Consider the following 11,814-nt stretch of genomic DNA (forward strand, 5'->3'; position numbering starts at 1 on the left):
CATATGGTACCAAGTCAATTGCCTTACAGAAATCTAAGTATATTATGTCAGCCCCGTTACCCTTATCAACCAAACTTATAATTTCATCAAAAAAGCTATCAAGTGAGTTTTGACAGAATCTAGTTTCCATAAATCCATGTTGATGTGCATTAATTACATTACCCACTTGTAATTCTTTTTTTAATCAAGTCCCATATCAAGTCCTTACTCAGGCAGAACCCGAACTGGAGTAAATCTCAGAGAGGACTAGAAATTATGCCAGACACGCTGACCTGCTGACCCGCAGGAGCGCGCAGCACTACCCCCCAGAGCGCTGCTTTACCGCATTATATCCAAATTCGCGTTATATCGGATCACGTTATATTCGGGTAGAGGTGTATTGTCAGGCCTAAGTCTTTCCAAATCTTGAGTCAGCACTACAAAAATCATGAGCTATGTTTACAAATCATGAATGGCCTAGAAGTTAGTGCACTGAACTGAGATTCAGGCGGTATGAGTTCTAGTCCTAGCTCTGCCAGTAGCCCACTGAGTGATGTTGGGCAAGTTGCTGTGTGCCTCAGTTTCCCCTTGGTGTAACGATACTGCCTTTGTAAATTAGTTTGATATCTACTGATTGAAATGTGCTACATAAGAAGCAGGTATTATTATTATGTTGGGGCCTTTTTATTTATTGGAAGTTTTTTTTTAAAGCTTTTCAGAGCACTTGTCACATTTTCAAGCTTTTCTCTGCAACTGGAAATTTGCAGTGAAATCCTGGCTGAACTGAAGTCAATGGCTTAACTCTCAGTGACTTCAGTTCAGCCAGGATTTCACCTTTCCTTTTTTCTTTTTAAAGCCTGCTGAGATTTGCACCCATTTGCGTGATTCCAAGAGCCCTCACTGTGGCTGGCAGCATGCAGTGCTTCAGCGAGAGTGGGAGGCCTAGTCCTTTCTGGGCCTGCTGTCTCTCTGCATGAGCCTCTCCCCCTGTGGGTCTTCACATTCGGGACTGGCCAGAAGAACTAACCCCACTAAAGGTTAAGACGCTGGGCAAACAGAGCCCCAGAGGGAAGAGGCCGGGCAGCCCTCAAGAGGAGGAGAATTCTGACCCTAGCCACAGCAGTGTGAGAGGCCACACCGGGACAGGGGTGGAGTGGCGATTCCTTGAATCCCGTTCCCTCCACACCCACTCCTCCTGGCCCCAGTGAGAAAAGTGGCCAGTGGTGTGTGGGGGAGTGGAGACCCAATCCTCCAGCCCCAGTGAGAGACAAGCAGACATGGAAGAAGTCTGGGGATAGGGCGTGTGAGGGGGAGAGATAGGGTTGCCAACTTTGTAATATTTAAAAACAGGACACTCCAGCAGGAGTGCCTGAACCTCCCCTGCCTTGCCCCTTCCCCCTGAGTCCCCGCCCCCCGTTTGCTCCTCTTTCCCCCTCCCTCCATCGCTCACTGCTTTTCCCCTCTCTCCTCATCCCTGCATGGGTCGGAAGGGACTCACCTGCAGAGCCAGGGAGTCCCCCGATGCAGGTAGGAGGTAGCCCTGGCTGAGTAGGGGCTGGTGCGAGTGATGACTCAACGCCTCTCTGCCTGCAGTAACCAGACTTTGGGTGTCCGGTCAGTAGATCTGACCGGACAGTGACAGGTCCTCATTTTGACCAGACTTTCCAGTCGAAAACCAGACACCTGCCCACCGTAACAGGAGCGGGGAAAGGGATAATGCAGATTTGCTCCATAACATCCCAGTCCAGCCCTAGGGAGCGATACAGCCACTGAAGGGGAGTAGAGATGAGTTGCAGAGAGTGAGTTTTCATAGGACTGTTTCCCATTTCCTGCCACTGGGCACAGACACACCCAAATCCAGCAGGGAGATGGAGTCTGCGAACATGAGGGCGGGTGCATTTCCCAGTTGTTCAGCCAGCTTGAAATTGTCTCTGATTCCATGTTTAATTGCCTTTGTTTGTCGTTTCCTCTCGTTTAGCCATTTATTTGACCCTCCTCCTGTTCTGCTCTGCACAATGTTTTGCCACCATCTTTTAATTATGATACAATTTCCATATACAGCTCCTGCGATTATATTGTGTTAACAGAGTCCTGATGTTACCCTGTGTTTTTCATTGGTGTGCATGGAGTGCCATTTAGCATTTGACCCTGGCATTGCAAAGTGGTTTATATAGACTTCTGCTGGCATCGCCTCAGTTTGTTCTCCACCAAAATGTACTTTTCTTAATGTAACTTCGTCCTTGACAAGATCTATATAAAATAATCAACTTTCACGTAGACCATGAAAAAACACCAGGCAACTTAAGCTTTACAAATATTAGAGCTGATCCTGGAGTAGTTGTTGCATAATTTCACCTGATTTTTTTAAGAGGGAGGAGGGAATGGATAGTGGCTTTTTTGTCTCCTGTTGGCACTGCGGGGAGTAGGGTGACCAGATGTCCTGATTTTATAGGGACAATCCTGATTTTTTAGTCTTTTTCTTATATAGGCTTCTATTACCCCCCATCCCCTTCCTGATTTTTCACACTTGCTGTCTGGTCACCCTAGAGAGGAGGTTGGGGGAATCGATAAAGAAATCCTGAAAGTTTTGGTTTGTGGTTTTGGTTTTTTTTAAATTCAGCTTGTGTTTTATTTTGGAAAATATTGACCCTGCTCCTACCCCCTCTGAAATCAATGACAGAACTCCTCAGATCCTAGTGGTCTGCGTCTTCTAGTCTTCACAACACATTGCTTGGTCCACTTTTTACCCTTACCCATAAAGGGCTGATGACTGGGTAGGACTGGACAGTGGTCGCATGGGACTTTGGTGGCGATTTTGTGGGTGGATGGAATTGATTACTCTTTGTTTTCTGAATGTTGTCGCTGGGTTATTCAGTTTGGTCCTGGGGTAACTGGTGGGTCTGTTTAATATTGTATCAATAAAATACAACTAGGGCACCTGGAGCATTGAGTGGGCGTTATTTTATCAGTCCAAATACATTAACAAAATAAATATTGACAGGATTAGACCCATGAGGAACATCTTGTGTCTTCCCTCTTCTTTTTGGAGATCCATAAACCTGGGCTGGGAGAGTTTTTCTATACCCCTTTATTGAAGACACAGGGGTCGGGAGGGAGCTTAAATCTGTGAGGAAACTGCTGAGCCGGCCTAGGCCAGCAGAAAGCAGTGTGCTGAATCCACTAGGAGCATATCAGCTCAGAAGGGGCGCAGAAGAGGGGATGTTCTGTGGCAGCTGGAAGGGTGGCGAGTGAGGAGTGGCCAGAGGGGACCTGGGAGAAGAAAGATGTTAAAGGAAGCAGGTGCTATTTGAGAACCACCGGGTGCTAGAGCACTAGGGTATGCTGAGTTGGGGTATGCAGAACATGCTTCCAAGGGCTGATTCAGGACAGAGGTTGGTGGCCGCAGCAAGAGGCAGGTGGTGATGACAGATCTCTCACAAGCCCTATTCAGGGCTCGTCTTCCCACAAACCAGATAAATCCTGCAACGTGCTGACAGCCTTCCACCCTCAATAAAGCCACAGGGTGTGGAGGGCCGCCCGTGCCTCCAAGCAAGCAGTCAGCAGCAGACAGTGTGCCAATGCCAAAGGGCTGCCAAGCTGCCTCCCCGGTGAGGTGCAGCACACTCTCAATTCCCACTGGGTTCAGTCAGTGTTAGGAGCACGCGCACCTTGAGAGAACAGGCCCCGACCGTAGCTCGATGACCCGCAGTGATCCTGGTGTTCACTAGCTCTGGGAGGCGGGGTCACAGGCCGAGGACAAAACTGATCAGCTGCATGTTTTCGCTGCTGGTGAAGTCAAAGAAGTTAATATGATGAGGGCTACGTACGTTTATTTGGGATTTTAAATCATACGCACGCGGGGTATGGATCTGCCCACCAGAGCTGGAAGGTGTCAATTTAATCTCAGACATACCCATGCCAGTTCTGTTCAAGCCAGTGCACTAAAAACAGCGCTGTAGCCAGGGCCGTCCTTAGGCATAGGCAACATAGGCAGCTGCGTAGGGCACCTGAAAATTTGGGGCACCACTGGGTCTTAGTGTCCACCGCTTGTTTTCCTATCCCTGTTCTGACCCTTCCTGCAGGCTCCCACAGATGGCTGCTCTAGCCTGGTGAGTCTTCCTTGGGAGGGAATCTAGTAGTTAAAAGTGAAAAAACCTCCAGCCTGCCAGACCTATTAGCACAACATTGAAACTGTTAAAGAGACATTCAAGGGGTAATAAAGCCATTTAACAGGCATTTGCCAACCCCAAGGTATATACTGACAGGTTTCAGAGTGGTAGTCCTGTTAGTCTGTATCAGCAAAAACAAGGACGAGTCCTTGTGTCACCTCAAAGACTAACAAATTATTTGGGCATAAGCTTTTGTGGACTAGAACCCATTTCATCAGATGTCCACGAAAGCTTATGCCCAAAAAAATTTAATACTGTCAGTTTCTGACTTTACTGACAAAAACAGTTGTGCATTAATGTAATATTTACACAGAACGTATCAGTCTACAGGACCTTAGTTTAAAATTTGCTTTAAAAATATTTCATTAGTGAGCTGGTGAAGATTATAAAATCACATTTCTAAAAAATGCTTGCATAGAGTTTTAGATGCACAATCATCTTTAGCCTTAAATGTGTGGATCTTCAGACATAGTTTTTTAAATAAATCCTTCAAAAGACCTCCCTTATCTAAAATACACATTTTAATTACTATAGTTAAAAAAAAAAGTGCTTCCAAGTCTTCCTGTCCTTTCTGTCCATCCCTTCACCACCTCTCCCCCCACTCCCCACTGAAGAGAGCCCTTAAAGGGACAACAGTCCTTCCCTTCCAGATAGCTGGACAAAGAGTTCCCTTTCTTTACTTCTGACTATCCGAAAAATTAGTTTTAAAAGAACCCTCCAGCAAAATCAGTACCTTAGTAAGACAAAATCCTTGTTATACCTAAAATCTTTGGAAACATATTTTTTAAAGTTGGTGAAATTTCATAACCATGTCTCTTGTTATGGAGATCACACAAAGTAAATTACTGTTCCCTCTTTCTAAAAGCAATGAACATTGTTATGAACACACTAAACCTCTCTGATTAATTTAGAAGAATGTCTTTGTTTCAGTGAGTTAAATATGTAGTAATCTGGAATGCTGGCTTAAGATTTGAGTACATTTAAAATATAAATTCAATTTAGAAATACTGATGAAGAAAATGTAAAACAGAGAAGAGCTGCATCATGTATTCCATTATATGTAATGTTGTATTCAGCAGGACAGCTGACTCACCCTTACTATGAAGTTTTTGCAAATAAATCTCTGACAAACTTCAGGGCATATCAAAAAACCTGTGACTGACATTTTTTATTCCCAAATTTTAGTGCTTTTAATTAGGTACTTTCTTCATGTCCATTCTGCATGAGGGAGAGTGCATGGAAGTCTCTGCGGGGAACTGTGACTCTCCGCCACCATGAGGCAGGCTGGGCATCTCATTATCCTTTGCTGTCAAGTCCCTCCTCCCCCTCCCCCACCAGGCTGTGAGCTTGGGCTGCCATCCGGCATAGGGGCACCAGTTTAATAATACTGCGTAGGGCCCCATATATCCTAAGGACGGCCTTGGCTGTAGCCATGGTGGATTGAGCAGCAGAAGGCGGCTAGCCGCACATGTATGTACCTAAAGGCTCAGATGGAATCATGCTTGCAGCAGCTAGCCCATACCGACGTTTGCACCACCATGGCTGACGCTTCTGTTTTTAGCGCACTAGCTCAATCAAAGCTAGCATGAACAGCACATTCTGCCTCCCAATCCCAGCGTAGACATACCCACAGTTACTAGAAAACTGGTCACCCTCTCTGTCCCAAAATTTGCTCACCCCGTGTTTAAGGCATAACAGCCCTGCCTTGTATTAAACGCTTTGCTGTAACTATATGACACTACAATATAGCAGACACCTCTGGTGGCTACCTTAACAATTTGGAGCAGAGATGGGTCTATGCTACAAAATTTGGATCCAGATCTGGATTTCAAATGTCCGAAAGGTTTTGGATCTGGGAGCGTGGTATAGATCATTATAAGGATGGAGATGATTTGTGAAATGCCGATGTACGTTCAAATTCCAATCCTTCCTCATTAGCTCTGAAAGTTTGGGGATAATTCAGTTTTGGGGGTTTCTAGATCAGGCTTATCACTAATATAAAATACACCTGTGCAGGAGTCAGATAGATAAAGAATAAATGTTCATTGATGGTTCTGATATTGATACTTCTACATTTCTCTACTCCTTAAGATTTTTGTAATGTGTTGTACATTACTTGCTACCATACCTGCCCCGTGACAATAAAGTAGTGAGTGAGTGACATTCTCTATCTATGCTATTGTTTGACTCTGTGGATTTGTGTCTTCTGGCAGGTGTGTCCTCTGTGGCGTCCCTGATGTCCCTGGCTTGGGTGCTAGCCTCCTATCACAAGCTTCTTCGGGACTCTAGGGATGACAAGAAGAGTATGAGCTACAGAGGGGCCCTCATGCATCTCTTCTGGCGCCTCTTCACCATCTCATCCAGAGTTATCTCTTTTGCCCTCTTTGCTTCCATCTTCCAGCTCTACTTTGGGATCTTTGTAGTGGTCCACTGGTGTGCCATGGCTTTCTGGATCATCCATGGTGGGACTGACTTCTGCATGTCTAAGTGGGAGGAGATCCTCTTCAACATGGTGGTAGGGATTGTGTACATTTTCTGCTGGTTTAATGTCAAGGAAGGGCGGACTCGATACAGAATGTTTGCATATTACACTGTAGTCTTGACAGAGAATGCTGCCTTGACACTCCTTTGGTATTTTTACAGAGATCCTACAACTACTGACTCATATGCCGTGCCAGCACTGTGTTGTGTCTTTCTTAGCTTTGCTACTGGGATAGCTTTGATGCTCTTCTATTATGGTGTGCTGCATCCCATGGGGCCGAGAGTTAAGATTTTTGCCAGCTCCTGTTGCGCCGAGCTGCTCTGGGGCATTCCTTTGCCTCCTGATGTTGAGCCCATGGCACCCGAAACCCCTGGGTACCGGGGGGCCCAGGCTACGCCTACCAGAGCGGTCACGGAGCAACAGGAGGAACTCACAGCTGACACTTGCTTGCCAGTTTTCCAGGTGAGAGCAATGGTGCCATCTACTCCATCTGGGCGAGCCTACTACCCAGAAGGCCCTCTCATTAAGATTGACATCCCAAGAAAGAGATACCCTGCATGGGATGCCCATTTTGTAGACAGGCGGTTAAGAAGAACTATCAACATTCTCCAGTATGTCACCCCCACAGCTGTAGGTATTAGGTATAGAGACGGACCTCTCTTGTATGAGTTGCTACAATATGAGTCTTCACTTTAAAGCTCCTTTTAAAAAAAAATAAAAGAGGGGATCTTATTTTTGTTTATGGTAAACACAGATCATGAAACAAACACACACCTTCAGATAAGCTTTCTTTCTGGCTGCTGTATGTATAAAAAAAAAAGATAATCTCTATGTTTTGTAAGTAAAAACAAAAAGAAAAACTTTTCTTTTGTTTTTTACACACAAGAAACAGTATTTCAACTTCCACACCTATGATCCACGGGTGGAGAAGAGGCGTCTCCACGTCAGAGTTTTATACCTTACACCAAGTGTAGAACATTATATATGGGATTGGTGCTGATTGAAAAATAAAAACAAACAAACAAACAAACCTACAACTGCCTTATGCCCTTAGGTGCTGAGTTTCATTAAGTACTGTCACCTTTCTCATGCAAAACTCTTGGGTGATTTTATGCCAAGAAAAATAAAAAAAAACCTAAATACAAAACTTAAAAAAAAATGAAAAAAAAATGAAATGAGAAAAGAACAACAAAAAAGAAACCTACAAAAGATATTGCTGCTCTTATTGGATATAGGTGAACAAGAAAAACGTCTAAAGATGAGAAAGCAAAGCAGAAAAGCCCGAAAAGAGTTTGAATCTCAAATGGTTGAAAGAGAAGATCAGGGCTGTAACACAATTTGGCAACATGTTTATAACATAGCTTGGTCCCACCCATGTGGGTCAGACCAAACCATGTTATAAATGTAATCCCCTGATAAAATTGTTTCCTTAGTGTAAATGGGCCGTATGTGATGGTCAGCTGTACTCAGTTTGCACCAAATTCACAAAATAATACCGTACCTGATCTCACTCACCACAGTTTTATACAGTGTAACTCCATTGATTTCAGTGGACTTACTCCTGATTTGCCCTGATGTGAGTGAGCCCAGAAAAAAGCCTTCCGTCTTGATTTCTGGAAAATAAATAATCTGAGTTTTTTAAATTATATACCAAAAATATAATACTAAAGTAGATTTACATATATCTAATAAAATATTTCAGTAATAATAAAACTCAGCATAGTAGCAAAAAGAAAGTCAATTTAAAGGCACAATACTTGATCAGTGACTGGCAAAATAATTTGGCCTATTGTATCATTTTAAGGCTGTGAAAAGGCATACATGTATTATTTGTAATATTGTGTAAGGCCTGTTATGTCTCATTCAGTGTGAGCCTTAAAGTGATTGTAAAGCATTCTTTGTTTTGTTTTTTTGTTTTTTTTTAAAGGAAAACAAAAAGAAAATTAGGATAAAATCTTCAAACAGTAATAACCTGTAACTGACGCTTTTCTAAAGATGATTTGGTGCTTTGTATTTTTGTTGATGTTGTTGTTGTGATTTAGCTGAGAGTTGTTCAACTCACTTGGTGCATTCGGGGAACCGCTGATAAACGTTTTATGTCACCACCTGCTGTAAGTACGTGGCAAGAAATAACACCACAGGAAACCGAGAGCGTAGCAAGGTCATCACCGTTTAGCTTAAGAGTTCTCACTGCAAGGAGACACTTCCACCTCCATTGATGGCAAAGCTTTAGAAGGATATCTGCTAGAGGTCTGAGACATTTCCAGATAATCTTTTTGGTGCGTGAAGGTTTACATTTCTTTATTTCTGTGTTGAAGTTTCTTTGTTTCGAGTTAAATCATAAGTGTTATATCTGTAATACCATTTTGGGTTTCAAGAGTATTGCTCCTTTAAAAGAATATTCCCGTTCCAGGGCATTTTTTCAGTCCCACCATCCCTCTACTTGTGGGGGGAAAACAACAACAACAACAAAACATGTTTTTAAGTGAATACTGTAGTATTTTCTCTGTGTGATTGCAATTTTGTATTCCAGAAATACTGTAACTGTCTAGGGTGCAAAATTCCCATGTTGAACTCTTCTGAAGAGAAAATCAACATGGGGAAAAGATTTTTTAATTATGATTATGGTTTTTTTATTTGATGAATCCTTTTTTTTATTACAGTAGGTATTTAAAGAAACTAGTACAAATTTTATATAATAGTTTAAAAAAGCTGAATGCTTTCTTCGCCTGAATATACCTGAATGAAATCATTTTTTTTCAATCAGTGATGCTTTGCAGTGTTCTGAGTGTTGGTTATTTTTTTTTAATACCATTCAAATATTTCACAGGCTCTTCTAAGGAGGGCAGGGCTTATTCACGCCAAACTACAGACACACGGCAAAGTTTATAAAAAGCCAAATTGTCACTGGTACTGTAATTCCCAGTCAGTTAAGCTCCATTTCAATTAAATGTTTCTGGGCTCTGATTACAACCTGATAGTCACATTTTCACATGAAGGGAGGGCTTCGTTTTGTCTGTGCCTCACCCTAATTAACAGTGTTATTTTGTCTGAAGAGATTTCATTTACCTTCTTCATTATTTGTAGACCAGAACCGTATCCCTTGTCAGTGGCATCACTTCATTTTCATTGCATTTCTTCTCTAATCTGTGTGACGTCTCCTGCTAAATGAGGTAATTTGTGAAGTGAACTTAACGAATGCTATCCGCCTTCAGGTGGCTCGTTCCACGTTCCACTATTATAATGAGGACTGGGCACACTAGAGAGGCACGTGGACTGTCCATTATCAGTGCTGGTCCTGCAACGTGACCAGACATTTCATCTTTTTACTATATACTAATGGTTTTTCTCAAAATACTTACCTTAAACATTATTATTAGCAGTTTACTCTAATAGACTGTGATTCTTTACTCTGTACATCATCATCTTTGTAAAGAAGTTCCTCCTTAAAGCCTTTAATATGCAGCTCTTCTCTACATTTGAGCCTGTTTCACAGGCATAGTCATTACAGGGGGGAAAGATCTTCTGTGTCACCCAGTCTGTTGTTCCAAAGGAGGGGGTGGGGGTGGAGAGAATCATGAGAAATTCTAGTGCTCTGTCTCAACCGGGGTGGCTCTGTCTTTTGCCGCCCCAAGCAGAGCAGTCAGGTGGCCTTCGGCGGCGGTTCTGCGGGAAGTCCATTGGACCCGTGCCTTCAGTGTACCCACTGCCGAATTACCGCCGAAGCCGTGGGACTGGCGGAACTCCTGGAGAAAAGCAGCCGAAGGCTGCCTGACTGCCGCCCCTCACAGCGACCGGCAGGCCACCCACCACGGCTTGCCGCCCCAGGCACGCACTTGCTGCGCTGATGCCTGGAGCCGCCCCTGGTCTCCACCTGTTTTAAAGGCTCAAATAAGGGAGCTTCCACCATTTCCATTGCAACTAAGTCTCAAGTTATGGATCGCCTGGTATCTGGCAATATCTCAAGTAATCTGAAGGTGTGTCTCCTTTCCCTAGACCCCATCTACTGACTGAATTTTCCAAGGAGTACCGTCCTCATTTCTGTTAGCCCACGTCCAGACTAACCCGCGGCATCGGCGGGTTAAAATCGATTGCTCGGGGATCGATATATCGTGTCTAGTCTGGACTTGATATATCGATCCCCGAGCGCGCTTACATCGATTCCGGAACTCCATCAACCCGAACGGAGTTCCGGAATCGACACGGAGAGCCGCGGACATCGATGCCGCGCCGTCTGGACGGGTGAGTACCTCGATTTTAGAAATTCGACTTCAGCTACGTTATTCACGTAGCTGAAGTTGCGTATCTAAAATCGATTTTAATACCCTAGTCTGGACGTGGCCTTAGATAGATAGCTAGATCTAGGTTCAGAAAAGAATATGTGCATCACATGGGCTGGTTTGGAAGGCTGCTTCTCTTCATCATCCCAACCAAAAGTTCTAATTCTCCCACTCCTCTCGGCGCAAGCCTCACCTTTCAGTCCTGGTGACTCGCCAAGCCAGGAAGGAATAAAGGACGAAGCCGTAATGAGTTATCAACCCAACTCTTGAAAATGTTCAGTGATGGCACCCTGACTGCCTCCCTTGGTAACCTGTTCCAAGTCCAAACGACCGAGACCTTTGAGACTTGTTCTTTACTCTGTACATTGGCTTTGGCTCCCCAGGGCTGCACAAACAGTGTTAATTCCCTGCGGAGGTGCTATTCAGGTCTGGGTCGGGGTGAAGGGGTGCAGTTCTCTGCCCTGGCTCATACCTCATTTACCCCCCTTACTACTCTGGAACACGAGACCCCTGCATGCCTTTCCCCCAGCCCCCAGGGCATGAGACTGGACTCTTCACCCTTCTCCCCCACCCCCTCGGCAGGAAGACATAGGAGTTCCTGGCTGGTTGCAGCAGTGGGTTGGGCACTGGGGGTCTGGGGAACTGCCTCCTCCAACTCCAGTGACTCTAGCAACCAGCTGGAGCTCAAGCACCCAGTGGAAGTCCCCCAGCCTGAACAATAGGATGGTGCCCCGCCCCCAGCTCCATGAGCGGTCAAGAACAGAGGGATCGACCCCCACTGAAAACTGCCCCGCCCCCCCTTGAAATGGCACACCTGCTTCCTTGGACCCCGATTCAGCAAGAGCCTCACGTTAAGCAAGCGAATACTCTTATCTGATGCTCCTGAAGTTAGGCACATGCTTAA

The 11,814-nt window shown here is 44.5% G+C and overlaps 1 protein-coding gene across 1 annotated transcript in view; it reads left to right on the plus strand.

Annotated features, from left to right (window-relative positions):
- The window catches only part of XKR6 (XK related 6), a 315,700-nt gene extending 308,374 nt beyond the window's left edge, over positions 1-7,326 (plus strand). The window contains exon 3 of the mRNA XM_050948822.1: positions 6,362-7,326. Coding sequence (XP_050804779.1) covers positions 6,362-7,326 — 965 coding nt within the window. The remainder of the gene's footprint in view (positions 1-6,361) is intronic.
- Positions 7,327-11,814: the final 4,488 nt, after the last annotated feature.

Source organism: Gopherus flavomarginatus, chromosome 4 (assembly GCF_025201925.1).
Source record: "Gopherus flavomarginatus isolate rGopFla2 chromosome 4, rGopFla2.mat.asm, whole genome shotgun sequence".
Classification (NCBI taxonomy): domain Eukaryota; kingdom Metazoa; phylum Chordata; order Testudines; family Testudinidae; genus Gopherus; species Gopherus flavomarginatus.